General features: G+C 36.9%; 5 protein-coding genes across 5 annotated transcripts in view; 2 read left to right on the plus strand and 3 right to left on the minus strand.

Moving 5' to 3' along the window:
- cdyl (chromodomain protein, Y-like) overlaps window positions 1-13,701 on the plus strand; it is a 31,278-nt gene extending 17,577 nt beyond the window's left edge. Inside the window, exons 2-7 of the mRNA XM_056235458.1 lie at window positions 6,218-7,010; window positions 7,828-8,090; window positions 8,459-8,631; window positions 8,727-8,937; window positions 10,719-10,862; window positions 11,290-13,701. Coding sequence (XP_056091433.1) covers window positions 6,218-7,010; window positions 7,828-8,090; window positions 8,459-8,631; window positions 8,727-8,937; window positions 10,719-10,862; window positions 11,290-11,448 — 1,743 coding nt within the window. The 3' untranslated portion in view covers window positions 11,449-13,701. The remainder of the gene's footprint in view (window positions 1-6,217; window positions 7,011-7,827; window positions 8,091-8,458; window positions 8,632-8,726; window positions 8,938-10,718; window positions 10,863-11,289) is intronic.
- A 181-nt stretch (window positions 13,702-13,882) lies between these two features.
- rpp40 (ribonuclease P/MRP 40 subunit) lies at window positions 13,883-16,605 on the minus strand. Its single transcript, XM_056235459.1, has 8 exons — window positions 16,434-16,605; window positions 16,165-16,309; window positions 16,010-16,078; window positions 15,747-15,842; window positions 15,513-15,638; window positions 15,226-15,424; window positions 14,883-15,017; window positions 13,883-14,191 (listed from the first exon to the last, which is right to left on the minus strand). Exons 1-8 carry the CDS (start codon window positions 16,548-16,550, stop codon window positions 13,993-13,995), a joined length of 1,086 nt encoding a protein of 361 aa, XP_056091434.1. The 5' UTR covers window positions 16,551-16,605; the 3' UTR covers window positions 13,883-13,992.
- A 2,627-nt stretch (window positions 16,606-19,232) lies between these two features.
- On the plus strand, window positions 19,233-20,107 carry LOC130070932 (protein phosphatase 1 regulatory subunit 3D-like). Its single transcript, XM_056235516.1, has one exon. It carries the CDS (start codon window positions 19,416-19,418, stop codon window positions 19,932-19,934), a length of 519 nt encoding a protein of 172 aa, XP_056091491.1. The 5' UTR covers window positions 19,233-19,415; the 3' UTR covers window positions 19,935-20,107.
- A 1,249-nt stretch (window positions 20,108-21,356) lies between these two features.
- Window positions 21,357-22,244, minus strand: lyrm4 (LYR motif containing 4). The gene is made up of 3 exons (XM_056235504.1): window positions 22,103-22,244; window positions 21,742-21,862; window positions 21,357-21,574 (listed from the first exon to the last, which is right to left on the minus strand). The coding sequence occupies exons 1-3, from the start codon at window positions 22,186-22,188 to the stop codon at window positions 21,512-21,514; spliced, it is 270 nt and encodes an 89-aa protein (XP_056091479.1). The 5' UTR covers window positions 22,189-22,244; the 3' UTR covers window positions 21,357-21,511.
- Window positions 22,245-25,018: 2,774 nt separating this feature from the next.
- On the minus strand, window positions 25,019-26,264 carry nrn1b (neuritin 1b). The gene is made up of 3 exons (XM_056235517.1): window positions 26,094-26,264; window positions 25,691-25,835; window positions 25,019-25,493 (listed from the first exon to the last, which is right to left on the minus strand). The coding sequence occupies exons 1-3, from the start codon at window positions 26,146-26,148 to the stop codon at window positions 25,265-25,267; spliced, it is 429 nt and encodes a 142-aa protein (XP_056091492.1). The 5' UTR covers window positions 26,149-26,264; the 3' UTR covers window positions 25,019-25,264.
- Window positions 26,265-27,935: the final 1,671 nt, after the last annotated feature.

The raw sequence follows: 27,935 nt of genomic DNA on the forward strand, positions 1-27,935 counted from the left end.
CCTTACTTGTCCTGTAGTGATTCAATGCCAGTCCAGAGGAATGCCAGAAAATTGGCCAGAGTCACGGTGACGGCTGGAACATATTGAGTTATCGGCCATCCAAATACCATATACAGTGATTTTATTATTTAACCTATACCTCGCAAAAAAAAAAGAAGATTTTATTAATGTCTCCTACCTCATACGTGTGTGCAAATATCTTGTGAAGGATTAGAAGATTCTACACTTTATCTATTGGCTTTTCATGTAAGAATCATGATAACTAACTAGTAATGACTCAAGTGTTACTACAAACTTCTAAAGGAATGACTAATTATTTGGATCCGTATTCTAAAGTGAAGATCATGGTAACTAACTAGTAATGACTCAAGTGTTACTACATACTTCTATGGGAATTACTATCTAAAACTTCACCAAAAACCTCAAAAGCTTAAAAGAATTAGTAATTCCTTTAGAAGTATGTAGTAACACTTGAGTAATTACTAGTTAGTTACTGTGATCTTCACTTTAGAATACGGATCCAAATAATTAGTCATTCCTTTAGAAGTATGTAGTAACACTTGAGTCATTACTAGTTAGTTACCATGATTCTTACAGTAGTTCTCTGGGAAGCATTAAAAAAAAGTAGTTATTGATTAGTTAATAGTGAACTACCACTTTCATCTGTGCGCTGTTACTTACTAATTTGTTAATCAGAATTTCTTGTTAGTTAATAGTAGTTACTAGATTGTTAATATTGTGTTACTCATTTGTTCCTGTGTAGTTATTCATTAACGAAGGAACCGTATTCTAAAGTGTTACCGAGAATCCTTGTCCAATGAATGGACGACCTTCGGACACGTGTGGTTTTGTTTACTAATTTTGGTTCACTTGCAAAAAGAGCAGTGTGAAAGCGAACCGTACCAAAAAAAAAAAAAAAAAATTATTTGGTCCGGACCAAAGCAAGTGAACTATCGGACTTTCCTGGTGTGAATACACCCTCAGAGAGCGTGCGAGCACTGAATAGTTTAAAATCGCTTGAATGTTTTGCGTGGTAAGACTTAAAAAGACAAGCGAATGGTAAACTTAAGTGACAATGCAATACTCGCCCGAATATGCAAGTGAATATTCCGTCATGTCCCAACTCCCGAAAGCGAGAGTGTATCGCCGCCTTCAGCGCGTTTGACGCTTGCCTTGAGCAACCCATTTTGAGAGACAGAGACAGAAGACGCGGCACAGCTGAACACTCACGCTGTTTGTGAAATTGTGTCTTGCAGAATGTTTTAAAATGACTAATTCGATGTTATAACCTGTATGGATTAATCATTATAAGTGGGAGACCTGCGGGAATGGTTAGAATAATGCGTAATACTTGCAATCCCGTGCTGAAATTCGAGCCCTGAATTGGCTACATTCAAAAGCACGACAGTATCGATACAGCAGTTGCTGTATCGATACGCGCATCGTCAGGAGTTCATGACGATGTATCGTCGTCTCGATATTCTGAGCACAGCCCTAACGTGGTCTATGATATCATAGTTCAATTATTTGATTCAAACATTGTCCGGGTACTACAAGAAGTAGGCAAGATTTACAAAGCAGATACAAAAAGAATTCGATTTTTTATTTTATTTTATTTTTGCAAGCCAGTCAAGTTCTTCCACTCCAGACTTCAGCACCATATGTGAATATTAGGGATGGGCACGAGTACCCGAGTGAAAACGATGATCGCCCAAAAAAACAACAACATTTCTCTCTTTTTCTGATTGGTTATTGCGGCATTTGTGGCGGTTCCTGAGGTCTGATTTGTTAGCGTCGACAGCACTCCTTCCAGACCGGCGAAATAAAGTGAAACTGGATTTGAAAACGTTCTTTTAATTTAATTTGAAAACGTTCTTTCTAATCTTTTTATTTGACCTCAGATGCATTTTCTTTGTGTCAGTCACAAAGAGCACAGAAATGACCACTCAAAAGACAACGAGGTGTGGGAGTATTTTGAATTAGAAATAACATGGAAAAGTTTTATGTAAGCTGTGCCATTTCAAACTGGCATAATTCCACTAGAGCCATGCATAACCATATTCAGGACATGCATGTAGGTGTGATAGTTATTTTTTTCGGAATTGAAGTGAATATGCTGAGCATCAGAATCAGAATGAGCTTTATTCACCAAGTGTACTGCGTTTAGCAGCATTTATAAGGGGATTTGTCCGTTTGATTCATGGATCATACACAAGTTTTTAGAAGGTTTCTTACTTTTACATTAGTCGACTAGTCTGTTACACAAAACTTCCGTTTGGACGATTGTCAAATTAGTTGGTGCGCACATCCCTAGTTGTAATATGTAACAGTTATATGTAGCACAGCAGTTCTTTTTCTGGAAACATTAACAGTTAAATGTTATGAAAATCATTTTGACTCTAGACTTTTAGTGTAGTATAGTCTGAATAACAGTGGATGATGTACACAATGGGGGGAGTGCACTGGTTGTAGTTAGCTTTTGAAAAGTTGTTTAGCAGTGGAAAAGCTTTGATGGTTCATTCAAAAATAAGAGTGCTTGAACTGTTTGAAAATCTTTTGTTCCACAGAAGAAACGATGTCATACAGGTTTGGAGCAACATCAGGATGAACAGATGATTCCGGTTTTATTTGGGGGGTAAATTATCCCTTAACAGTATAGCCTAGTACCGCTTGCTACGAGGAAATATCTACTGAGTGGGGTGGCAAGAGCCTTTTTGATAATAGTTGGGTTTACTATTGCATTGAGTACATTATAAAGCCTTTTGGTTTCTCCGTTGTGTTTGGTAGTACTACACAACAGATCATTTCTCTGATGCTGTAGTAGAAGTTGCGGAGCTGGTTAGGGTTTGGTTGTGAGGTTGAGACCAAACCAAGCCAGCAGAGATTTGCATGCCAAGGAACCTGAAGCTGCTGGCACTTTACACTGCAGCGCCGTCGGTGTTGATTGAGGAGTCACACTCTCTGGATTTCCATGAAGTTCACAAAGAGTCCTTTTGTCATGTTGACATTCAAAGTCAGATTATTGTCATGACACCTCCTAGTTATAAGCTCCTCTTCATTCCCGTGTAGTCTCACTTTTACTGCAAATCACACCTATTACTGTAGTATCATCAGCAACATAACAGGAAGTATAGCCTTGGACTGAGACAGCAGCCTTGTAAAAAGACACTTGTCATCATTTACTAGGGTTGTGCCGACACACTACTTTAAAAAAATATATATATATATTTTTTAATGTGACTGCTGATTTATGTGAATATTAGGAGTGGAGCACAAAGCTTTGTTTAAAAAAGAAATAATAGGTTGGAAATTAAATGTTACATCGCAGCCATGGAAACATTTGGATTCATGCCGAAAAATAGAGGTATGTGAGCCCATAAATTTAAGCTTTGTCGGCTTTGTATTCTGTTTTGCGATCTGGTCACCCGATTATCAGCAAATTTAACCATATTCCATTAGTTATTCCACTGGACATGGGATCTGTTATTTCTTTTCCCAAATCTTCACTCACGTCTCACCCATTTTGCAGGGTGTTATAAACGTTTCTTCCTTTGGTTCGCTTTTAGTTAGGCCTATTATTTGCATTCTTCACTGTGGTAAAGTAGAAAAAACGCTCTAGGACAGATACCTTTTTGCTTGCACTTCAAATTCTATTTAACACAGTTTGTGCTTGTTAATAGACTTGGTAAGGCGCGTCAAGTTTATTTGTATAGCGCTTTTCACACACGCCAGTGATTTTAGTTTCACTTTCTGTGGCAGCCCAAATTCAAACATAGCCTATATGTCTTACCCCTGTGGAAGATCAAATCCGCTCTACAGACCTTTTACAACAAGTGTCAGTTTGGGTCAGTTTTGTCATAATTTGGGACAGTTTAAAAAAAATAAGACTTGTATTTTGTGCTGAATTCAAAGTCTTTTGAACCCTCATGATGGCTTTGGGTGAGGAAGAGACTTTATTCACTGAAAATCCCTGTTTTAGCCCTCTTTGATGTTTTCATGAGAGAAGTAGCTAATTATCATTTCAATAGGTCTTACATTTGTTTACTCGTTCTATTTGTTATCAATTCTTTTAAATTAATTGGTTGATCTGGTTCACAAAACCAGTCTGAAACTCTGATGAAACAATGATTTAATCACAATTCCATGATCTGGTTCATTCATTCAAGTTCAAAGGGTCCTTAAAAAGTCTTAAATTCAGTTTGATCAAATTAAAGGCCATAAAAGGTCTTAAATATCTAAAATCAGGGGTGTCCAAAGTCTGTCCTGGAGAGCCAATATCCTGCAGAGTTTAGCGCACGACCGACCACACCGCGGTGACATAATTTTGGCCGCACGCAACCATGCACCTTTGCGCTCGTGTGGATGCGCCATGTATAAACCAGGCTTCAGACAGCGCGTGAATACTAAATTGAGTTCGCTTTCAAGTCGTCTTGAAAAACTGTTTACATGCCAGTCTTGGTGAGTATTCTAGTAAGCATAGTCAGATATGTCTTAAATGAATGTAAACAGTCAAGAAAGACATGAGTATATTGGATCCGTGCATTGTCTTGTGACGGCAGCCTAATATTCCTGCTGTGTTTTTAATGTTAATCAAACAACAGACAAAGAAATCGTTTGTTCTTATTTTCTTTATTTTTATTTGACAGTAGTCCTTTTTTTCCTAAACATAGCACATACTGAACCGTACCGAAACCGTGACCCTGAAACCGTCAAACAAACCAAACTGTGAGTAATTTTAACCATTACACCCCACTACCTACCAATTTAACATACCCCTCGTCTTCACAATGCTTCTCCCCACCTGTCTGCCAAAGCCACTGTAAGAGGAAAACACTAGCCTACTTAAAGCTTGACTGGGAAATTGAGCGCTCACTCCAATTTTCTTAAAGAAAAGTATTAACTCAAACCTATTTCCACCTTGCAAAAAACATTAGTCCCAAACATATAAGTGGTTAAGAAATAGCGTATGCATATTTTAGCATCTACCTACCAATTTAACATACTCCTATGGGCTTTCTTCTTCACGCATATCTCTGCCTGCCATTGCTGCTGGGTGAGGAAAATTATAGTTTTAGCACAGCTTTTAAAATCAAAAATACCTTGCAAAAAACATTAGAAAAAAACATGTAAGGTGTATACATATTTTAATGACTAGTACATAGCAATGGGGGTTATGCGCAACAGACTTCCGTATTCTGTTAAACACATCCGGTACAAGTCTTTTGTATGGGTTTCGTTAGATATTTTTAGATATTAAAAAAATGCCAGCAGTAAAAAGAACTAGCGGGGTTTGCTTGAAAGTCCATAGATATCGCTGTGAGTTCATACTGCCGGTAACACTTTCTCTGAGGAGCGGATGCAATGAGACATCCTTTCCTGTTTGTTCATGTGAGATTCGACATAAAGCCTATTTAACGTTCTCCTAGGTTACTCCTTTCATCTTCACGATGAGTTTGTCAGAGACGCTGCGTAACAAATTCTCAAAGACCAAATATTTACCAACTTCCGTTAGTAATACGTGCATGACCAATCAGATTAAACTTAGAAAGAGTGAATAATTTAAATAAATTGTATTTTTGAGTTCTGAACACTTTCATTTTAGTTCATAAGATTTTGCTGCCAAAACTGATGCCAAAACATGATGTTTTAAGTAATGGTGAGTTATGATAACTTGATTGCTTTAGTGATGACAATATTAGGGTTTACAGTACGAAGCTGCATATTTGTGTGGTCTGTTCATGACTCAAATGCTTTGCTTTCCACTAGGGTATAAAAGCTGCTGTCGGTTAATTAAGATTTGACTGATGAACTTGCGCCGTGTTGACTGATCATTTCCAGTATTATGGACATCTTTGATATTTACTTTACTATAGTTACAGGTGATACTCATGGCAAATGCGAGAATAGAATACAGGCTTGTGACTTTGGGTGCTCGTTCAATACAGAAAGTATTCCAGCCGCTACTGTAAGCTGCTGTGTGTAGTACACAACATTTCGAGAAACAAATCTGTAAGTAAATGCAGTTGTCAAATGCGTGTCTCGTGAGCCATAGGTTCCTGACCACTGATCTAATGCGTAAAAAAAAAGTGTATTCATAGAAAGTGCAATTTCTTTCATAACAAGCTAACAGTTTTCCATGATAACAACTTGTTTGTCTTTCAATCTTGCCAGTACTTTATTATTTAACATAAATGTATATCTGCATGTCCCTCTGTAGGTGGAGAGAGTAGTTGGCAAGCGTAAGAACAAAAAGGGCAAGACTGAGTACCTGGTCCGTTGGAGAGGCTATGGCTTTGAGGGAGACACCTGGGAGCCGGAGAGTCACCTGTCCAGCTGCGTCGAGTTCATCCATGAGTTTAATCGGCAACACAGCGAGAAGCAGAAAGACGGAACTTTACTCCGTTCCACGCGGAGCTCTCCCAGCACAGCCGGAGGCAACACTAACATCAATGCCCGCAAACAGATCAACAGGCCTCAGCAGCCGTCAGCGAATCCTAACACAGCGAAGACTTCTCCACAGACCTCAAGCACACCCTCTACAAAACGGCTTCAGCCAGCACAACACTCACCAAACGACAGCGACGCACAGCAGCAGAAGAATAAGCGTTCGGCTGGCATGAGTAGCACTGGCAGCGGCACTGCCGTCACGGGTACAGTCACTGACACGGCCCCTACGGCAGCGCCAACAGCTGCACCCACTATGAGTGCACTGCGCCGTAGTATGGACCTAACAAAATCTGGCATCAAAATCCTAGTGCCAAAGAGCCCAATGAACAGCCGCACTGATACCGAGGAGTCTCCCAGTGAGGCAGCACACAGTCTGGAGCAGGGAGGCCAAGAGCCTGATGCTGTGCCCCCTGAAGTGGCCTTGCTGGAGAAACCCACCGGAGCTGTGCGTGTACCAGGAGAGGAGCGAGCTCGTATGGGTACGAGGCCCAGGACACAAACGGCCCTTCCGCCACCACAGATTCCCATTACCCCAGCTGCTGTCCGCACATTAAACGGGAAAGGTACAGTCGGCTTAACTTACATTGAGAACATTACATTCTTATGACGTTTAAGAGAGAGGGCTTTAGTTCTGAGTTTTAGTGTGTTTAAGTCATACTCGTATAATTTGATTTGTATTATGTGTTTACAGTCATGGAGCAACAATATAAACAGTAATAATCAAGCACTTGATAAATGAAAACAAATGTGTTGCTACAGAACTTCAAATGATTTTTGAGGGTACCTCCTGGAGTGGATTCAAAAGCCATATACTCATTTATGACGATGCTGATCTTGTGACGAATATTATGATGAAATATAATATATTATGACGAAAATAATTTTGTTAAGATGGTATTGATTTTACTCTCATGTTGGGATCTTTGTATAACAGAAGAACATAATCACATCCTGATATGTATGCCCCTTAATGCAATATAACAGTAGGTCTGAGTGGTAATGATTGTAATAATTTGTGTTGATACTTGTGCACCACAATTAATTATTTTCAGGCCATAACCATTTTACCATGTTTTTTTACCCATAGTGGTGTATCCATAATATACACTACCGTTCAAAGGTTTGGGGTCGGTAAGATTTTTCGAATGTTTTTGAAAGAAGTCTTAAAATCACCAAGAATTTATTTATTTGATCAAATCAGCATACAGTAAAAACAGTAATATAGTAAAATATTATTAAAAATGTGTCTTACTGACCTCAAACTTTTGAATGTAGTGTAGATTCAGATATATTAAATTGATAATATACAGTTGTATTTTTTAAAATAGTTATTTATATCATTTTTATTTATACATTTTTGCTTTTGTTGTCGTTTCATAGGAGTGACAACCTTCATGGAAGCCTCGTCGGCAAACGGAACGGCCATTACACAGAGTGGTGCGGCAGGAGTGATGGGCAGTTCGGGGTTGACAGGCAAAAGGCGCTTTGGGGACAGTGCGACTTTCGATAAACGCCTGCGCTTCAGTGTTCGTCAAACTGAGAGTGCTTACCGCTACAGGGACATTGTAGTTAAGAAACAAGATGGCTTTACACATATTCTGTTTTCTACAAAGACCTCTGAGAACAACTCACTGAATCCTGATGTGAGTCCAAATATATTGCATTGTATATTAAAGTTGCATGTAAGAAATAACCCATGCTAATTTGACTATTTTTAAGTATCCTGACATTTAGCTCGTTGCTTTTTATCATCTGATACCTCATCCTCTGAATTAGGACTGGGTGGTATAACAGTAGAAATAATCAAATAAAAAATATCTGACACCATACAGAAAACATATAGAGTACTTTTCAGATTGTCTAGCAGAAGGGTGAATATAATGGAAGTGATTTAGTTTTGACATCACGTCTAGCCACATTTTGACGTTGGCATGGTGTAACTAGGTTTTATGTCATATATGAAATTACTCGTACTGTAAAAAAAATAAAGCTTTACTCAAATGGGTTTCAGGTAATGAAGGAGGTTCAGAGTGCCATGGCCACAGCTGCAGCTGATGACAGTAAACTTGTTCTACTGAGCGCCGTGGGAAACGTCTTCTGCTTTGGCCTCGACTTCATCTACTTTATTAGACGGCTCACAGATGATAGGAAAAAAGAAAGTATCAAAATGGCGGAGACAATCAGGTAAAAATTATTTTAATAGGTATTTTATCATATTTTGGTGATTAGTTTTATAATAGTAGCTATAGATAAGGCAATATGTTTTCTGTTGTCTTCAGGACTTTCGTCAACACATTCATCCAGTTCAAGAAGCCCATCATTGCCGCCGTAAATGGGCCTGCTATTGGGCTTGGAGCGTCTATCTTGCCCCTGTGTGATGTAATCTGGGCCAATGAGAAAGCTTGGTTCCAGACTCCTTACACAATCTTTGGCCAAACTCCAGACGCCTGCTCCTCTGTAACATTCCCTCTCATCATGGGAGTAGCTTCGGTCAGTACATCGATAGTGTGGGTCTGGATGAAAGACTCATTTAAGGCTTTTTACACTTTAATATCCAATTTATCAATATTTATTTCTAGGAGCTGTCATTTATAATGTAAGTACATTGTTTGTGAACTATCCAAGGACCCCCTAATATTTTGAAATCACTTTATTTCATTTTGCCATTAAACACACACACACATACAATGGTGTGTTTAATGGAAAATATTTTATATTTTTGAAATATCTTAAATATATGAGGGAAGAATAAAACACTAACTTTAGTTAAGGTATTTATCTGAAAATGATTTGCCAAAATAAGGCAAACTACAGCTAAAGGTTTTATTTTACTATGCAAATAAAAAAAATGCATAGAAAAACAAAAAACTCAAAGGAAAAAGTGTACATTTGACTACATCATAATCAGTTAATAAATCTTTCTTTTGCGCTTTCCACAATACGTATCATTTCAAAGCAGCTTTACAGAAAATGCAATTTAGAGTGATCTGTTATCAGAGGTGACATTGTCCAAGTTATGTATTTCAGAAATGTACATAATACAAATCAAACAGTTATATAACATTGCATTAATTTAAGGCCGAAACAATGAGCTCATTGAAGTAATGAATAAATGTTGTTAAATTATTTGGATATATTAAAGCAATAAGCCCCGCGAAGCCGTGTTTTACAGTGAATTTAGAACAGCTAAGGGGCGTTGTTCGGCACGACGCGGAGCGGAGCGCCTAAAACCCCCTTAGCCATTAAACGGTTACTCCATAAAAATATTAATTTTAATATTTATTTTATTCATAAAATAAACACCAGCAACAAAAAATATAACGTTATAACACATTTATTCCTCCGCCAAGCAATGTAGTTCCAAAGAGGTTGCCAAGCAACACATGCAGCAACAAAGAATCACAAACGGCAGTTGTGCAGTAATACTAATGTAATGCGGTCACAGGTGTATGTTTGTTGAGTAATTTACAACGGCTTCGAACGCGGCTCAACCAATCAGAATCAGAAAGGACCGGAATTATCCGTTTTATTAGAAAATTTTTGCATTGGTGCATGTTGATTCAGAGTTTGCGTCATCTGAAGTCCTTGCAGGAGTTGGAATCATCAAACTTTTGTTGGTTTTCTCTTGTTTTTCCATGTGTTCATAATTTCTTTGTATGACAGTCTGGCCAAAAATTGTCCACACAATTTGGTACTACACAATATGATTACAAAATCATTAACACATTGTTACAAATATTTGAATAAATTTTCCCTTTTATATTAAAACACATTTATACTGAGTGAGGAGAATAGTTAGTGTTAACATTAAATAATTTCTGAAGTTTTCTGCTGGCCCATCATTCTCTTTGGCTCTGTGAATTTACCTTCTGCTTTGCTTTATTTTGAATGTGCTTTATTGGCATGACAAATAATTATATTGGCAATTTACATGTAGATTTACTTTTGATTTCCGCAATTCATCCACTACACATACTCAAGCACGTGTGTTTTCAGCGTCTGCCGTCACTCCACGTGAACATTAATTACCAGAGCAGCTATGAGAGTCTAGTCCCTATTAAAATCGTTATATACACACAGAAACTCAATATTTTACTACTTCTCAAAGTAATAACAATAAATATACAATTTATTAAGACATTATATTAAGGAATATCACACAATTTTAAACATAAGAATTAAGTTTGAAATGTCTAATAAATAAGGTGACATGGGTGCATTTTCTTATTGTCTCTTCATTCTGATTCCTTTTCTCTCTCCTGTCACTATAGGCTAATGAAATGCTACTGAGCGGGAGGAAGTTGACTGCTCAGGAAGCTTGTGCCAAAGGACTCGTGTCCCAGGTTCTGTGGCCAGGGACCTTCCCACAGGAAGTCATGGTTCGCATTAAGGAGCTAGTATCTTGTAATTCAGTTGTAAGTCATCTCTTCATTTGTTTTGTTTTTTCCTGTCACATTTTCTCAAAGCATACATTCACATATTCCCTTCAACCTTTCATTTTTATTTAATTTTTTGCTTTGATGGTGTCTCATTTTAGACCATGTACATTTGACCTTGATAGTCTTTCTAGAATAAATTGGAAATAAGTTAGATCCTCAACTGTGATTCTTCTGCTGTTTGTACAGTCTTTTAAACCTTTCTGAGACATCAGTACGAATCAATAGTACGTCATGAGGAACATTTATGTATTTTGTGCTGAAATGCAGTTGCGATAACAGTGGACTTCTTTACAAATTCACAATGCATCCACATCCATAAGTCATGTGCCTTCTTTTCCTTTTCTTCCTTATTTTGTTCCCCTCATGTTATTTTGTCATGGTGATGCTGCCGGAAACACTGAAGGTTCTGCGCGAGTCCAAAGCACTGGTGAGGAACATTAACCGGGCCGCCCTGGAGCAGGCCAACGAGAGGGAATGTGAGGCACTTAAGAGGGTCTGGGGCTCTCCTCAGGGCATGGACTCCATACTCAAATATCTCCAGAAGAAAATAGATGAATTCTAAATTGATTAAATGTCCTACGGGTGTCAAAAACCTCCATCCTCAAGTGCCTGATGTTATATAGACAAGGTTTGTCATTTTTATTAGGATTTTGATGGAACTCCCCATCAGAGGAAGACTGGCGTGGTCTAACCCGCAACTTCATCTTCGTCCAGGACATATTTCCTTTTCATCCGACTGCAGAAAGCAGCATCTCATTCTGCTACACTTGATAATGACTTTAATGCAAAGTTTGTGATGAATCTTGCACATCTTTCTCTAGGCAGTGTGGTGAAGGACAAAATGCCTCGATGCATGTAAATTCCTTTCATCCTTCAGCTCAATCTCTGTTTTATCAGGACTAAAGTCCTGAATTGCTTTGTCATAGAGGTAATATGGTTTTGGGCTATTTTTCGACATGCCTCCTATGCAGACTGATTGAGAAAAGATGAGTAATGTCAGGGTAATTTAAGACTTATGAGACTTGAATGAGTTGAATTTTGCACTCGTCTCAGTTTGGTTACCCCTAAACTAACAGATTGCCATTATAATCAAGACTTTATAGTCGGTAGCAGGCTTTTTTTAGTTGGTACTTTTATTACATCAATTAGAAGACATCTCAAGCCTTGTTCACCCTGAATATTCAGGCAAATCTTGCAGGCATTTACATCGGTCAGCCCTTTGTAGTCATTTTTATGAGAGGAGAAGATCAGACATTGACAGCAATGAAAATGACACCAGTGCTTAGGGATTTAGCATCAGTTCTTTTCTAGCATCATCTTGACTTGAAAGCTACTAATGCATTAAAGTGAACAAAATGAATACTTAAGTACATATGGATTTGCAAGGCGCTGGCTTAGTAGGAATTAACATTTATTTGTATTAAAGTTAACATTTGTATGTTTTGCTGGCTTCATTTTAAAAGGTTTCAGCTTAATTATAGTTTTGTTTGTATGTTCTCGGCATACAAACTGTTTGCTTTGGAGTAACATTATACCACCAAATAATTTATGTAAATGTTGACAATATTTCTAATTTAATAACTTATGACATTATGAAACTGAATGGGGTATGTTCCTCATGAGTCAATAAAGGGTGCTGGCGATATAAATCTGCATCCTTTTTTTCTGCTGGTTCAAACAGACTGGACTGCTGTATCATCAGATGAGCCCTGGAGATTAAACAACCATCTCTAAGGGAAGATCCTACTGAAATCCATCACAAACATATGTAGTTACTAGCTAGTATGCACTATTATTAAATGGAATGGCTATCTTTCAGTTTTGTTTTGTTATTGTGGGTGGGAATGGAGTAGGTTTAGGAAAATGGGTTGCGAAACGGTCCACGTAAATTGCTTAATGTGACTTTGCAAAAAGTTACCTGTAGAAATATTTTATTCCCCAGTTCTAAAGTTCTACCTCTCGAAATCCATAATATGATTTTTAGCAATGAAGCGTCTGGTTTAAATCTTACTCGTTTTGGAAATCCCATTCTACATCATGTTTCTGGTACAGTTATATCTATGCACTATTTCTTAATGTTCTGCTCCAAAGGTTTTGCTTTAAATTGGTCTGACTCAATACTTTACAGGTAAGCAAAATTCAATTCACTAATTAATCAGCTCAGCCCCAGCAATAAAATGTGTAAATTATATATGTTGTTAATTCTATTCAGTATTTATTGACCATAGATAGACTTTGCTGCAGTGGTTCCATAACATGGAATAACAGATGGTTGTGTACGTTTTTCCCTTCCCAAATTATTTTGTCAAATTAATTCCTGTTTATGGTTTTATATTTATGATTGTGAAAATAGAATTGTTTTCATTCTTACTATACTTATTGAATGCTTTTGTTCAGTTATTTGAATTACTTTTTCAAAACAATGTGGCAGGTTATATTTGATTATGAAGTGCAGTGTGACATTAATAATGTCTTCTACTTTTTTACTTGTATGTGATGTTATGTAAACTCTGGTAAACTGATGTCAATGAAACATTAGTTTGATCTGTGATAATTACAATTCAGTATCTGTTAATAACCTGAAAAAAATACACAATTGAATAGTCAAAAACACCAGGAACTCCTTTAAATTTTGAATTCTGTACCCAGGGTGTTGCAGTTTGATGTAAAACATTGCGGACTACACCGGAGGGAAAAATTGCTTTGTTCCAGTCACTTCACTGACAAAATTATATATATTATCCTCATTTTCTGAATTTTAGCATAGCTGTACATATGTGATCTGCCTTTAGTTTCAAATGCTGGTCCAAATTAGTTTTTTTTATATATAATGGCAAGGCTTATTTCTTATAGTTGGTATACTAAATGCTATAAATTGTACAATCTGTAAAGACTTTTTTTTTTTTTTTTTTAGGTTTTTCAGAACATGTAACAGCTGTGAAATGCCTGGTCCAAATAAATTGATATACTATAAGGTTTTTTTTTTTTACCCACTCTTGTGCTTTTATAATTTAATTTGAATAAAAACCAACATCATACATTTACGTTTGTATTTTACATTTCAACACAACATGTCTCATATCCTCAATGTCAAACGTCCATTGTTTCATGGTGGGCAGCCATCTTGAGCACCGACAGCCATGTGTAACCAGTAGTCCTGATTTTTGAAGAAAACAAAATTGTAGAAGTTTTCACCACCTTTGAAGAACCCATGTTCTGTGGCTCCCCATGACACAGGACTATCCATAAATCCATGCACAGTGAGGGAAACCCATGGTGTAAACTTCGGTTCATTGAAATACTGCCTGGATGATCCGAGGTAGAGAAATAAACAGCTTGTAAGTTTCAAATATGCTCACTTTTATACTGCAAGCATCTCCTTAAACACTTATGGAAAATTATACTCAAGTGCAAACTGAACGTTAAGTTTTCAGACACCTAATTGTAAAATGTGTAATATTAAATGCAATTTGCTGAAATTTAGAAATATCCTTGAAATATAGTTAAACTGCCGAATGCAGTGACAAGCAGTAACACTATTTTAGTGTGTCCTTGTTACATATGTTACTGTAGTAATAACTAAATTATGCATAATTTCATGCAACTAAACCAAACCCTAAACTAAGTACATGTTAATTATTATTACTCAGTACTTAAATGTATAATTACACTGTAATGGACACCTTAAAATAAAGTGTAACCTGACAAGCTTTTAAGTTAAACTAAAATATACTCTAATGTCACTTCTATTAAAACTTGTATGTCATGTATTAAAATATATTCGTAATTACACATTTGTAATGATGAAGTTGCAATTTAATACATTTACTGTCGAATAACACTATTGTTAAAATTATAATCCAGTACTTTACACATGCTTTGGTATACAAGTCATACTAAAGAGTTTACCTGTGAATTATCTTACTAATGGCTTGCTTGTAGTTGTCTGCATATTAAGTTGGAATATAGTTAGTGATGGTAATGTAGGGGTCTCACCTTAGCTCTTGCAGCAGCAAAAACACATTCTCAGGTGGGATAAAGCCAGTAACGGTGCACAGCAAGGCTTGATTGACAGAACTCTTGGGCTCCGGACACACATATGTCGACAGGAAACTGTCGGCAGCATTTTCACTGAGAAAATTCAATTTAGAAATATAGTTGAAAACACAAGGAACTCCTTTCCATTTTGTGAAGCAAATTGTCATAGTAATTTCATTATTGTCAATTTGTGCCAGAGTCTTTAAGTAGTCATTGTACAATATATGGAGTCAATTTACAGATTTAACAAATCACAAACATATAAGAGCACAGCATGATATAGTGACTAGCCTTCGCTCACCAACTGATGTCCAAGTTAACAGCTCCAAGCCACTCCAAGAAGTGATGTGGGTCACATGACAGTGTCTTTCCCTGTATATCTGATGGGTTAAGTGTGGGACATGGTATATTTTTCAGGGTGTGATGGCTAAAAGCAGGCTTGTGCTCCTCGTATGTGTACTGGGACAACAGCTTGGAAAGAATCTTATCTTCATCTGCACCTGAAAGCATCATGAATGCAAAAGGCTAAGGCAATTGAGAAATATGTTTAAGGTCAGTGACGGTAATGATGGATTACTTGCTACAAACCTGTGTTGTATTTAGTAAACAGAAAGTCATATCTGAGTGGTAGTCTGTGTTTTATACTTGACAGAACCCGCTGGTATCGTTTGGTGCCTGGAGTCAAGCTTTTGTCTGTGAGGTCCAGAGTCACGACTGCAAAACAAAGACATTTTATAATTGTAATATTTATTGAATACTTTTTTTGTTCAAAGATTAAAACACCTTCATTTCATGCTACTCAGAAAGAATAAAGACATTTACCAAATCTCATGGCCTTTTTGTGATTGTACTGAGATGGTCGTCCCTCCAAGCCAAGCTGTTCATATGTGTCTTTATCTAGAGACAAAATTAACTGACCTGGAAAAAACAGTATGAAATGAATATGTATAAGTATGTAAATTAAGCTTTGTCATAACTATAGAAGAAATCAAAAAGTCAAGAAGGTTGAAAACCACTGATTTCATGGGATCTTTACATACACTAAGATTCATAGAGATGTTAATCTGTGTAGTTATCTTGCTTACCACTGGAAAGAAGTGCAATGGAATTATCTTCATCAATTTTGGTGTTATAAGAGAGCGCATAGAAGTTTCCTGTGTTAAAAAAAAATATATATATTTTTTAATCTATTTCAATACTAAAAAATAGCAAAGGAAATCCGCACATTTTCCCCTCCTACCATTCTTTACAAGTGTCTCAAGGAATGTTTCTTCCAGTAGTTCATAAACAGGCAGATTCCGCACTAGATAATAAGGGCTGAAGCTGTTGATCACTCTGCTGATGTTTGCAGGGAGGATCCCACATTCAGGGATCAGCAGTGAGATCTGTGGAGACAGTCAGAGAAAGCGACACATTTCCGTCTGCAACTATCGCGACCCAAAGACAATATGAGCAGAGTTGTAAAATGATTATGTTGAGCAGATGTTTAACGTTAGTGATTAAACCCACCTTGTAATTAAAGTTGTGCTTCGACACGTGGATGTCATGCCGAGACTTTTCATTCAAGAAGTTTGATTTCTCGCACACCAACAGGCTTCTCGGTAACTTTTCCAGCTCTGGCGACATTTTGACAACTATGTGCAATATCTACATTTTTTTATGACATCAAGCAGCAAAAAAAGATAACCGATCTGATTAAACTGAACTTCTTCGCATAGGGGTAAGGTTTCAAAATAGTGGCACCTTCACTTGTCGCAAACGTTTGACGTCAGTTCCTGCTTACAGCAGAGCAGAGTAGTGTATTATAAAACAGTTCGTGGGTGCAGACTGCAGAGTTGGTTTACTGAGAAAAAGGTTGCTGTTTTGAACTAGGCTTTTGTATATCTAATAAATATGGGTAAATACAGTTTTATGAAAGATTTTTAGAGTCTCCACGTTTGTAGTAATTAATAAGTCTGATACAATCTATAATTCTTGTCAAAATTAAGACAAAAATGGGATTTTGTTAGATTTCGTTGATTGGCTAAATGTATTTGATAAGCTCAAATATTTTGTTAATAACCCTTAAGTTATTTTGTACTCATTTAAATGGCTGTTATTGTGTTTAGAATTATGGTATTTATTTTACGATTTAGGCTAGCCTTTTTATACTTGCCTCCATCTTATTTCATTTTGTTTTTTTAATGTTGATTGATTGATTTGGATGCCATCCCGTCTACTTTTGGTTTTCTTAATAAGAAAAATAAAACAGTTTAGATTAGCCTATAACAATGATTTAGAGTTAATGTACATTCCATGAAAATAAATTAAGAAAAAAAAGAAGGCAAGTAAATTATACCAAAGGAAAAGATGGGTCTATTGGAACAAGAATTTAGATAGACTTATATAAACTGTATAAGCTTGTGCTATTTACTTAGACAAAAAAAATCTGTAGTAATGTTAATGTTGCTTTATAACTCAAAATCTATTTTTTATTAATGAATACGCTCTAAGTAGATAAGACAATAGCCTATAATATTCTCAATTAAAACGAGATTCTACTGGATTAACTGAAATTCTGGAGAAAATCAACTGAATAATAATATAATATAATGTATTATTGGTCTATAAATAAATAAATTAATACATCTTTTATTTACAAAGTGTAAAGTTTGTACACTGTAAATTTTTATGACAGCTAGGCCTATATGAAATGCAAATATACTTGAACTTTCCCCTGCACATTTCGACTGGTTTCTCGAGGAATATCGTTTCAGCTTACATATAAAACCCTACTGCACTCTGTTGCGTCATGAACAGAGTAAACAGATCCATGTGCAGAAAAAAAGTGCTCGTTCAGGCTCTGCCATGTGCGCACGAGCCCTCTGCTGTTCGTCATCGTGTTTCTGAACTAGACAATGATTGACAGAGCCTATTCTGGAATAACAGACAGTGGAAAACTAAACGAGACTTTAAAGATTGGATGTTATTATTAACTATTACAGTTCATTAACTATAGGGAACAAAATATCCATCAGCGTTTGGGCTATAGCTAAGATACATATGAATTAATGGGGGGGGGGGTTGGGGGGGGGGGGGGGGTATTTATTGAAAAACATTTTTTTCAAACATTGAAGAGCATTTTTTTTTTAATGCTCTTGGGTGCAGATGTAAAATTGTTTTTCATTTAATAGACTAGCTAAGGCTCCAATTAAAGCCCCTTGGCTGTTAATGGCTAAAAGTCATTTGTTTCTGATTAGACATCATCAATTTGTTTGCAAACAGGTGACGTTGCTGTGACGCAACTCGTGTGCATGTAGTATTTGTCAAGCATCTTTCTTACGCAAACTACAGGTCCCTTTTTCATATTTAAAAGACTTTCTGCTCCTCGGTTACTTGTTGCACTGGTCAATGTGATGAATGCTGATGGACATTGAGCAGTCAGAGGCAGGGGCGGACTGGCCATCTGTGTGATCTGGAGAATCACAGAACGGCCGGCGGGCCGGCCCACCAGCCGCCACACACATCCCAAGTCTCCCGCATATTGATAGTGGCTCCCTGATGTCCGCAAATTAGTTAAAATCTCCCGGAATCTAGAGCGAGCAAGAGCGCGCATGCGTAGCGCGTGCACGGCAGAGAGAGAGGGAGCGAGAGATTGCGTGTGTGTGCTAGTGTGCGCGTGTGTGCTAGTGTGCGCGTGTCCCTCACGAAGCGCATGTAAGGACCCAACCAATCAATTTTCAGTGTGGGCGGGCTTTTATCTCTACTACTCCCGAACCGAATTAATCAGAAATTACTTTCCAAGTTACTTGCTAGGGATGATGTTAGGAAGTGATATTCAGCTTGCTACATTTTTAATGATTACAGTAGTTAAAACAGCTAAACTTCAACATTTTAGCTGTAAAATGCCACATGCAGTTGCTAATATTAAGAAATATGTTGTGCTTTTACTTTTTAAAATGTTGGTAATGTTACAGTTAATGCTTACAAACTTTGAAGATTTTGAATACAGAAGTTACATTTGTAATGGTGTATTTTCATTTAGATGTGGTATTATTTGTGCAGTAGCTAAGATTAATTACTGCATAAACTAATTAAGATTATTAAGTAATAAATTCATTTTAAGACAGCATGGAATAGATTGTATAATATGCTGTTAGCTATAATTTGGATGGTATAGTATCATGAGCCACAGTTAAAGTGACACTCATGGCAGGCGTTATTGTTGTTGTTGTCGAGTTTCCGCGCACCGATTGCTTTGGGCCGGGCCTAGTCAAAGTCCAGGGCCGTTTTTTAGTCCCAGTCCGTCCCTGGTCAGAGGGAACTTCAGCCGTGACCGAGTGTCTGTCTGAACCAGAACACACATCAAAATATGACAAATTATCACCTTATTCACCAAAGACTCACCAAACAGACAGGGAAAGAGCCAAATCTCTGCCTGTAGATCTATATCAGGATGAATCTTTCTCACACAAGAATCTAGTTCGTGGAAAGAGAGTTCAGTTTGCAGACATGATGGGGCTGAACCTCGCAAACATCAGACACTTTGACATCTCTGATGATGCAAATGAAACGTGCAATGTGTCATCTGGACTCCGGCATCATCCTCCAAACCAAGAGCTTCAACATGGCAGTGATCTGATTCCAGCACGTTTAGTGCCAGCATTTGACATGCCTATTAGTTTGCTGGAGTTTGATATGAAGTCAAGCCGTCTGGGAGTCGCATTGGAGAGTGTCACAATAACCGCTTCTGAAGTGAAGGGCGTGATCAGAGTGATACAGAGCAACGCAAGAAGAGAAGTTGGGGTCAGGTACACTGTAAACAACTGGCTGACATTTTCGGATATCCAAGCTGTATTAAGACTGAATGAAGAAAAAGTGCTACAGTGGGAACTGTTCGACTTTATTTTGCACGCACCGCTCTTTTTGAACAAAGATTCATCTGTGCATTTCGCAGTGTATTGTCAGACTGATCACGGGGAATACTGGGACAATAATGATGGAGAGAACTACACTTTAAAGTCAGCATGAAACTGAAATCACGATTGTGCTTTCTTCTCTGTGGCCTATATCCAAATGAAACGGCCTTTCGAACAAGAAAAATGTAGGGTGGATCTTGACTTTGTCTATTGGGAATTGATTGGATCATTGTATGGTAGTAGTTTGCTGTTGCTGTGATGTCATGTGAGTGACAGGTTGTCCCGCCCTCACGCCAGTAAACACGTCATCAGAGAAGAGATGTGGTTGCAACAGGAAGGGGAAGTTTACTTTGATTACAGATTAGGATTATTCCATAAAAAAAAAAACAAGAATTGCTCATTTGAATTTCATGGTGATTTAAGGGAATCAGACTGACAGTTTACATTTAGTTCAATAAAGTGAACTTTACTTTTAATTTGCATTAATCTGTATAAATAGGCTTAAGTCGTGCTAACCTTATGTTAGCTGGCTTCCAATGTCATCCGCTTCGTTATTTTTAGCTGTACAAAAACAGCTGGCAATTCTTACCATCTTATTTGAATGTATTGTCAATTATAAACGCATTGGTTTTTGTAGCACAAACAATTTTACCATTTACTGAACATTGTTATTCTTCCCGTTATTTCTCACACATTCACAGAAAACAGCTTACTTCCACGTTGAAAAAAAGGTGGATAGGGTAAGATAGGGTGACTCCCTAACCTAATTCTTTTCACTTTGACAAAATTTGGCACAAAGTCCCATCTCAACACATTTTAATGAATGGATATGCTCTTCTCAATTTTGTCATTACATCTTAGTATCAGCATTTGTAAGATGTGGGCTATTCATTTAAAGCAGTTTTGAGGTTAATTGATCTAATTTTGTCTTTCTGGAAAATAGTGATCTGTGACATAAGTTGAATAGAGTTTTGTGTCTATTTGTAAATAAGGGATTTGTGGACAAAATACTATTTTAAGGTTTGTGGAGTAAAAAATACTGTTTTTGCTGACACACAAGGCCCCATGTTGTTATTATTTTTAAATGTTTTATTCCATGAGCTACATATACATTTCAGAGTGACATCTTTGCTATTCATTCAAATGTATAGAGCAATCCTTCAGAGTGTAAGTCATCTTCAATAAAATTATGGGCAATTAAACATGTATATATTCATATGCCTAGAATAAGTTTACTTTACAGATTAATCTGCTTTAACTATGATTCAGCATCTTCATCTTCTGCTATAATCTTACTCCAGCGATTTTACATGTTGTACTATGACAAATAAATTAGCAAATATTTTTATTTAGGCTATTTTCCATAATAACAAATTATCTGATGCATCATCATTTTGCACATGAAAATTATTTAGACAATATGACAATTTAAAAGTATGTAAGGGGGATCTTCCCCCGTATGTTCAGTATTGTAATATGCCTTGTTGACCTGCAAAGCTAAATAGTTTTTTCAAATCTTGTATGCTAGCCATGCTCTATATGCATCTTATTTATTTGCTGAAAAAAATATTACATCACCATACATTTACAGTATACTCTACTACATTACAATTTTACACAGGACTAGTAGTGCAGCTTACAGATTTGTCATTCACAACCATACTGTATGGACACTCTTGGTGCTGAACATTACAAATGAGGCTCTCTTTCAACAACAGTCCTCTGAACAGAATACAGATGGCCAATGGAAACCTGTGAAAAACAGATAAGTGATACTGTCTTAGATGTAGAACATAAAAAATTACCAATTACTCTCGAAATGGGAACATTCTGTTATTTGAATCAGGCCATTCAAGTTTAGTTGTTCTTTGGCCATAAAAACAATACTGGAATATCAAACAAAGGCTGGCTTTGCTTGCCTGTCTCTTGATGACCGCCAGATTCTCTCTAGCTTGATTTATGAGCATATCCAGTGTTTTGGGGTTTTCAACATGAAGGTTCTCCCTGAAGCCATCTTTCACTCTGCGAAGTGCGTATGTTCTGTAAACAAACAGTATTTTTAGTTAAGAAACAGTAGATAAGCAATCGTTTGATTTTAAAACTAATTTAAATGCGCCATATAAGTTACATACAGAAACGCTTATAATTCAAATGACTACACGTGTTCACAGCCTATACGCAAAAATAAACTAAAAGTGAAAAAACGAGACATAAAATGCGAGAACATATACATTTATATCATATATAGACTATATTTCACACGGAAGAGTACAGGCGTACCTGTAATTATATGAGGGGAATTTTTTGCTCTCTTTCATAAGCATCCTGTAGAGTGAGATAACTTGAGCCCGACTGCACGACGCCATGTTGATTTTAGTGTCATCGTTCTTCTTCTCGTGTGTTGCTGCATTTGATACATCGCCATCTAGTGTCAGGATCCCTCGGGCAGTGGAATGCAATACACAACGTGCATTCCCACAAGAGAGTTATGGCATTTCAGTTACCTACCTGCATGATGTAATTTGGCAAACTGTAGGCGCAATACATTGGTGTTATACATTACATTTCTTTAAATCATTAGAGGCACAAATATAATTGTAGCCTTCCATACTTATATTTTGTCGTGTCATATTTGGTGTGTATAATTAGCCTATATAATATATAAATAAGCACCAAAAGTAGCTATCTAGTTTCAAAGGCATCAAATTTTGACCTGTCCCACCACAGGTCTTGATTTTCTCAACTGTATCCAACCGTTAACCAGACAGTTATAATTTTGTCAACATTTTCTGAAGGTTAAGTATGTAATTTCACTGACCATGTGAATAAAAAGGAGGGAAAAAAAAAAAAAAAAAATTACTCCTTACTTTGTGCCAAGTGCCTGTAAGCAAGCAACCTTACAAAGCTATTGTATAATGACACCATCATAAAAATGAACCATCTCTAGCAGCTAAACAAGCCATTTTCAGTTTTCATTTGCAGTAGTAGCAAAATTACTTTCAATAAGGCAGTATATTAAATGGAAATACAATTTACTCAAGGTGCACTTCAAGTGCTACCATTTATGAATGTTATATAGGGCAGCTAACATAACATTATTGAGAGAAATTCATGTCCACGACAGTGTTTGTGCCTGGGGAGAGCACAGAAGATCCCCAGGGCCGCATGGTTGACTGTGGCAGATGGGGTCTCTTTCTATGACTGTAAGCATCACACTATCACGACTAGTGAAAAAACATAGATTCAAATTGGAACCAATCAGATCTAAAGTATAGGCCCTATGTATCTTTTACTGATATTTAACTAGTAAACATAATGTAATACTATATACCCACTGTGGCACTCATTGTGTGATATCTGAAGATGACACTTCTGGAAATAAACACTACCATTGCAGCATTCATATTTGTTTATTTAATTATATATGTGTGTGTGTGTATATATATATATATATATATGTGTGTGTGTGTGTGTTTATTTATTTGTTTAGTGGTGCACAATCAAGGAATGAAAGTGTTTACCATTTCATCAGCAGTCAATTTTTTTGTTTGTTTGTTTCTTGGTTAATGTTTTCATTTAGCAGAAAAAAAAAATACTGTAGCACATTTATGCTCTATCATTCAGATGAAAAGCCAGCTGGAGAACAAGAGTAACCTCTGTTTATTAAAGTACATCCACACCGAATTTAATTAATTTCAAATGTCTTAATGGCTTTCAAAGCATTGAGCAGGAGCTTTCAAAGCCTCAGTGTCTCTATTTGACTTTCTCCATTCAAACATGTCACCTGTGTGTATTATTCATCCTCTGCTCTACTGCTTCCATTTCCACAGGGTCCACATAGGATCTACCGCCTGCCCCATTTACTCACACAACCTCCTGCATTATTAACAACCACAAAGAGCCTGGTCTCATTGCTTTCGTAGCCATAAAACTGAAGATGAGAGAGATTCAGACATGACAGAACAATGGCCTTCTACGACAGTGATTAGCTGTAGTCCAATATTTTGCATATAAAGACATTTTTGATGCACAGACGAATAATTGCTCAATAATACAGATGCAGACTTGTTTGACAGTCTTTAAATACATCTGAGCATTAATGTCCTCTCTAGACAGCAGGTGTTTGTAAAGAGCACATTCTGACTCCTCAGATATCAACCGCTATCATCTGCTCTGACAACGTCTTAAATATTACACATAATGATTATCATCAGAGGCGTTCACTTATACTAAACTTTTTTTTATGACATGTACAATTAACCACCTGGTCTTATCAAATGTTATCAAAGACGGGACAAGCGTATAATGTTTTCCTGCAACAAAAATCTCCAAGTGAAAATAGTTTTACTGCCAAAAACATGCAAAGCGATCGTGTCAATCTGAGTGGTTTATTGTGTTATGATGCTATCCTGAGCCTGGAAGAGTCCCTAAATTATTAAACACTTATGAGTTACTTATATGTTCTGCTCTGGATCTTGCATGTACATTGCAGAGACAAGTCATTTGCATGTATGAGATGCAAACGATATTGATTTAATAATTGAAGCAACTCTTTTTTTCATTTTCCACTCAGACATCTTATCCCACTTACAGAATATACTCTCAAGGTGACTGTATCCGATCTGCTTTTATTTTGCTCACGTCAGGCTGTGTAGCAAACAAAAAGACAGATGTGCATGAGTCGATGGACGCACAATCCCTGCAGGGAACGATTTGGACCGTCAGTGCAGCACGTGTTAATAACAAGGCCGTCATGGTCCTTCAAGGGCTGGGATTTACAGGAAAGAGAGCATCTGCGCTTCTCCTGCCATTATTATTCCAACGAACATGTTCCCTCCATTTTAATATGTAGTAGTGTGTGTGTGTCTTGCTTTAGACAGATGTTCAGGTTTTCTGCTGTCATTAAAGAGGGAAAAACGCTAGAGGCTCCGTACCTTTAAATGAGCAAATGCAACTCCTCATAGAAAAATATACAGTGCTGTGGAATTGCTTGCATTCCACTGTTTATTTTATTTAAAGTAACTTGATGTACTGGGAGGGGGTGAAAGAGCAGGACTGTAATCTCAGGATCTTTCTAATGAGATTGAACCTATTGAAACTTTTAAAATAATCTATTTATGTGTTGTTAAATATGTGCTTATCAGATCATTTAGACGTGCTTTAAATAATAAAACAAGATTATATTATTGGTCCAGAACACACCAATGGTCAAAACAATTGTATTTTAAAATATATATTTTCATAAGATTTGTAGTGTAAATTGTCTTCAAATTTTTTTGGGGAAAAATAAGGCCATTTAAGAAAGTCATTTCTGAATTATTCCTTCTTCTTTTTTTGCCAAGAAGTCTATGTGCATCAAAACATAAATTGATTCAGCTGAAGAGAAAAAGGGGTGCATTTAATCCATTTAGGAACTTGTTTGAGGTCAGGTCTTCAGGTTTCTTACTCAAAAACAAGCCAAGCCACTAAAGTGGTGAAACACATCAGCAGTATCTTCAGTTCCATTGGTAATAAAACTCTGGATACTCCATTATCCCCGGAGCATAATTCAAACAAGCTTCCCTGGTAGTTCAAGCTCCGGGACTGCAGTTTCAGTTTTTCCCAAAGTCCTGCTCCTTCTTGACAATCTGCAATTGCGGTGGAGGCACACGAGTGGAAGTCATTCCAATATCTGCATGAGGATAAACACAAGGTGCACAATCTGTTTTATTCCTTGCAAATGAAATATATTTCAGTATTGTGAGTCTGAGTCATGGATGGCATGAGTTCAGCTCATAGATATGTAAAATCTAAAACATGATGAGAAGGACCACCAGATATGAAATGCTTAGCTTCTTCCAGAAATGATTGCAGACAGTGTGTACTTACGAGCAGATGGTCTGTAGGTTTTCGCTGTCATCCAGCTCTTGGGGATAGTTCACCATGTTTTCTCCAAGACTGAGCAGGCAGTCTGAGAAACCTTTAAATACGTTTTCACATGTTTCTCCAGCACATGCTGCCTGAACCAATGAAACTGAGATACAACAGAATCAGCCGGAATAATACACACAACTTGTTTTCATTTAAAGGGAATTTATCAAATCCTCAATTTAAACACCCAAAAATTAACTAAACTCGGACCATCACAGAAACATTCAGTAGCTATAGCCTACATTAAATGAAAATATATTTTTTACTGACCTGAAGGGTGTGCAAAGTTAGAAAATTGAATTGGACCTTTTTCAATAACTTACAATTGAAAAAAAAAAAAAAAAAAGACTAATTGACTCACCTAATTCCAGTGTGAAAAGTACCAAGTTGTATTTATCGGTCGAAGTCACTCCCATCCTACGATTAACAAGATTAGCCTAATAGTGGAGGAGGTCTGAAAGCGCATCGGGAAACTGCTGCATCTCAAGGGGAATTAAACTACTTCTGTCTCGAAATCCAAACCGGTTGATAGAGATAACTGTAGAGAAACTGTGGACTGTAGAGAAACAGAGATGTCACTTAGCTACTCTTACACTCCCCCTTTACTTTCTTGCGCTATGATGACGTAAGCGTGCACCTGACAGACAAAACCTCACGTTTAAATATCAAATGATTTAATTTCATACTGCATATTTATCTGAATCACTGTCAAATATAGGCTATTCCAGTAAAAGCATCCTATAATTTATATTGATAGTAAACGTTTGAATTATTTTCTAATTAAAAAAGTAGTAGCCTAGTAGCCTACAAGTTCTTCAGTAATCCTTTGTAACCCAAATTAAGTGAAATCAGAATTTTAATTTCCAAGAGGAACTTACGCGACGAATCATGCACATATGTTCTATCCATCTTTTATTCAGTGCTCTTTTCTTACAGCATAGAGCATAGTCATATAGCCTAAATGGGTACCAGAGTCAGGAGTGCGCGCTTTTATTTATTATGGGAAAGAACGCGCTCCCAAGCGAATAATAGGCCTATTTGAAACAACATAATTATTAACAACAACAACATTTAGCCTTCAGGGATTTACTGCAGATTGTTCTACGTGCGTTTACATTCCATTAGAAAAAATCTTGTAGATTAATGCAATCTGGGAGCATTTCGTAATTATGTTAATCATCTCGTATGATGAGATATGATAGCTATAGATCATGTAATATATGATATCATATCATATATTGTCCTAGTGTTTTACAACAAAATTCAGCATTTTATAAAGTTTTTCTTTCTGACACAAATATTTAAAATGTAGCCTACTCATGACACATAGTAAGAGGCTCAAGAATAAACTGTCTGAATAAAATAGTAGCCTAGGATAGAGTTTTAAGCAGCACATATATCATTTGCCATCAGATGGCACTGTTGTCAAAAAAAAGGCTTATGTGTATGTATATGTAAGTTACTGGACGCACAACGCATGCCCATACACAGGTATTTCAAATATTAGATCATAAATACGTGCATCAGCACACGCTCTCACACTCTTTACAACAAAGATGAGTTGTAGCCTACCCGATAGCTGTATTGCCATATACTGTCAGCATTATTTTCAATGCCACATTCATTGTGTTCAACCTCGTCACTTTTTCAGTTTTCACTTTAGAGTTGGTAAATATCATTCTATGCGAACAATTTTTCCTTTTTTCAAATTCTATGAATATTAGCTAATGTGTCTAAATGAAACAATAAAGAAAATAAAGCTAAAAAGGGGGGCTATAATCATGTTAATACAAAGGAACTTGGAGTTTTCTGCAGGATGGAGAACACTATGTAGACCAGAGGCAATTATCCAGGTCACTGTGGGTCAGAGATTTTGCTTAGTTAGTACCAACACAAGGTCACTGATTACATAAGGTGGAGCAGAGACTGCTCTCTAGTGGCAGCACAAACACACACTCACAGAGCCAATGCTGCTTCTGTGAGTGACACCTCTCAGGTAGCCTAAGTTATCTCAGTAAGAGTTATTTAAACCACTAAAGGAGATGCATATTAACTGTTTTTCAGACACATGCAGTCAAATGAGTTAAAGGGATAGTTCACTCAAAAATGAAAATGTGGTCATTATTTACACACCCTCAAGTTGTTCCAAAACTGTATGAGTTTCTTTTTTCTGTTAAACACAGAAGATATTTTAAAGATTGTT

Source organism: Rhinichthys klamathensis, unplaced genomic scaffold (genome assembly GCF_029890125.1).
Source record: "Rhinichthys klamathensis goyatoka isolate OS25496 unplaced genomic scaffold, OSU_Roscu_1.1 h1tg000422l_1, whole genome shotgun sequence".
Lineage (NCBI taxonomy): Eukaryota > Metazoa > Chordata > Actinopteri > Cypriniformes > Leuciscidae > Rhinichthys > Rhinichthys klamathensis.

Bases quoted from the DNA above. Each gene is read 5' to 3' on its own strand.
- nrn1b (XM_056235517.1), bottom strand. From the start codon at position 26,148: ATGGGAGTGACTTCGACCGATAAATACAACTTGGTACTTTTCACACTG. The intron at 25,836-26,093 runs GTGAGTCAATTA...GTTGTATCTCAG, and splicing joins ACTTTTCACACTGGAATTAG to TTTCATTGGTTCAGGCAGCA. The intron at 25,494-25,690 runs GTAAGTACACAC...ATCCTCATGCAG, and splicing joins AACCTACAGACCATCTGCTC to ATATTGGAATGACTTCCACT.
- lyrm4 (XM_056235504.1), bottom strand. From the start codon at position 22,188: ATGGCGTCGTGCAGTCGGGCTCAAGTTATCTCACTCTACAGGATGCTT. The intron at 21,863-22,102 runs GTACGCCTGTAC...GTTTGTTTACAG, and splicing joins TTCCCCTCATATAATTACAG to AACATACGCACTTCGCAGAG. The intron at 21,575-21,741 runs GCAAGCAAAGCC...TGTTTTTCACAG, and splicing joins TGGCGGTCATCAAGAGACAG to GTTTCCATTGGCCATCTGTA.
- rpp40 (XM_056235459.1), bottom strand. From the start codon at position 16,550: ATGTCGCCAGAGCTGGAAAAGTTACCGAGAAGCCTGTTGGTGTGCGAG. The intron at 15,018-15,225 runs GTGAGCGAAGGC...GAATTTTCTCAG, and splicing joins GTTAACTTGGACATCAGTTG to TGAAAATGCTGCCGACAGTT. The intron at 14,192-14,882 runs GTGAGACCCCTA...CGGATCATCCAG, and splicing joins TTGCTGCTGCAAGAGCTAAG to GCAGTATTTCAATGAACCGA.
- LOC130070932 (XM_056235516.1), top strand. From the start codon at position 19,416: ATGATGGGGCTGAACCTCGCAAACATCAGACACTTTGACATCTCTGAT.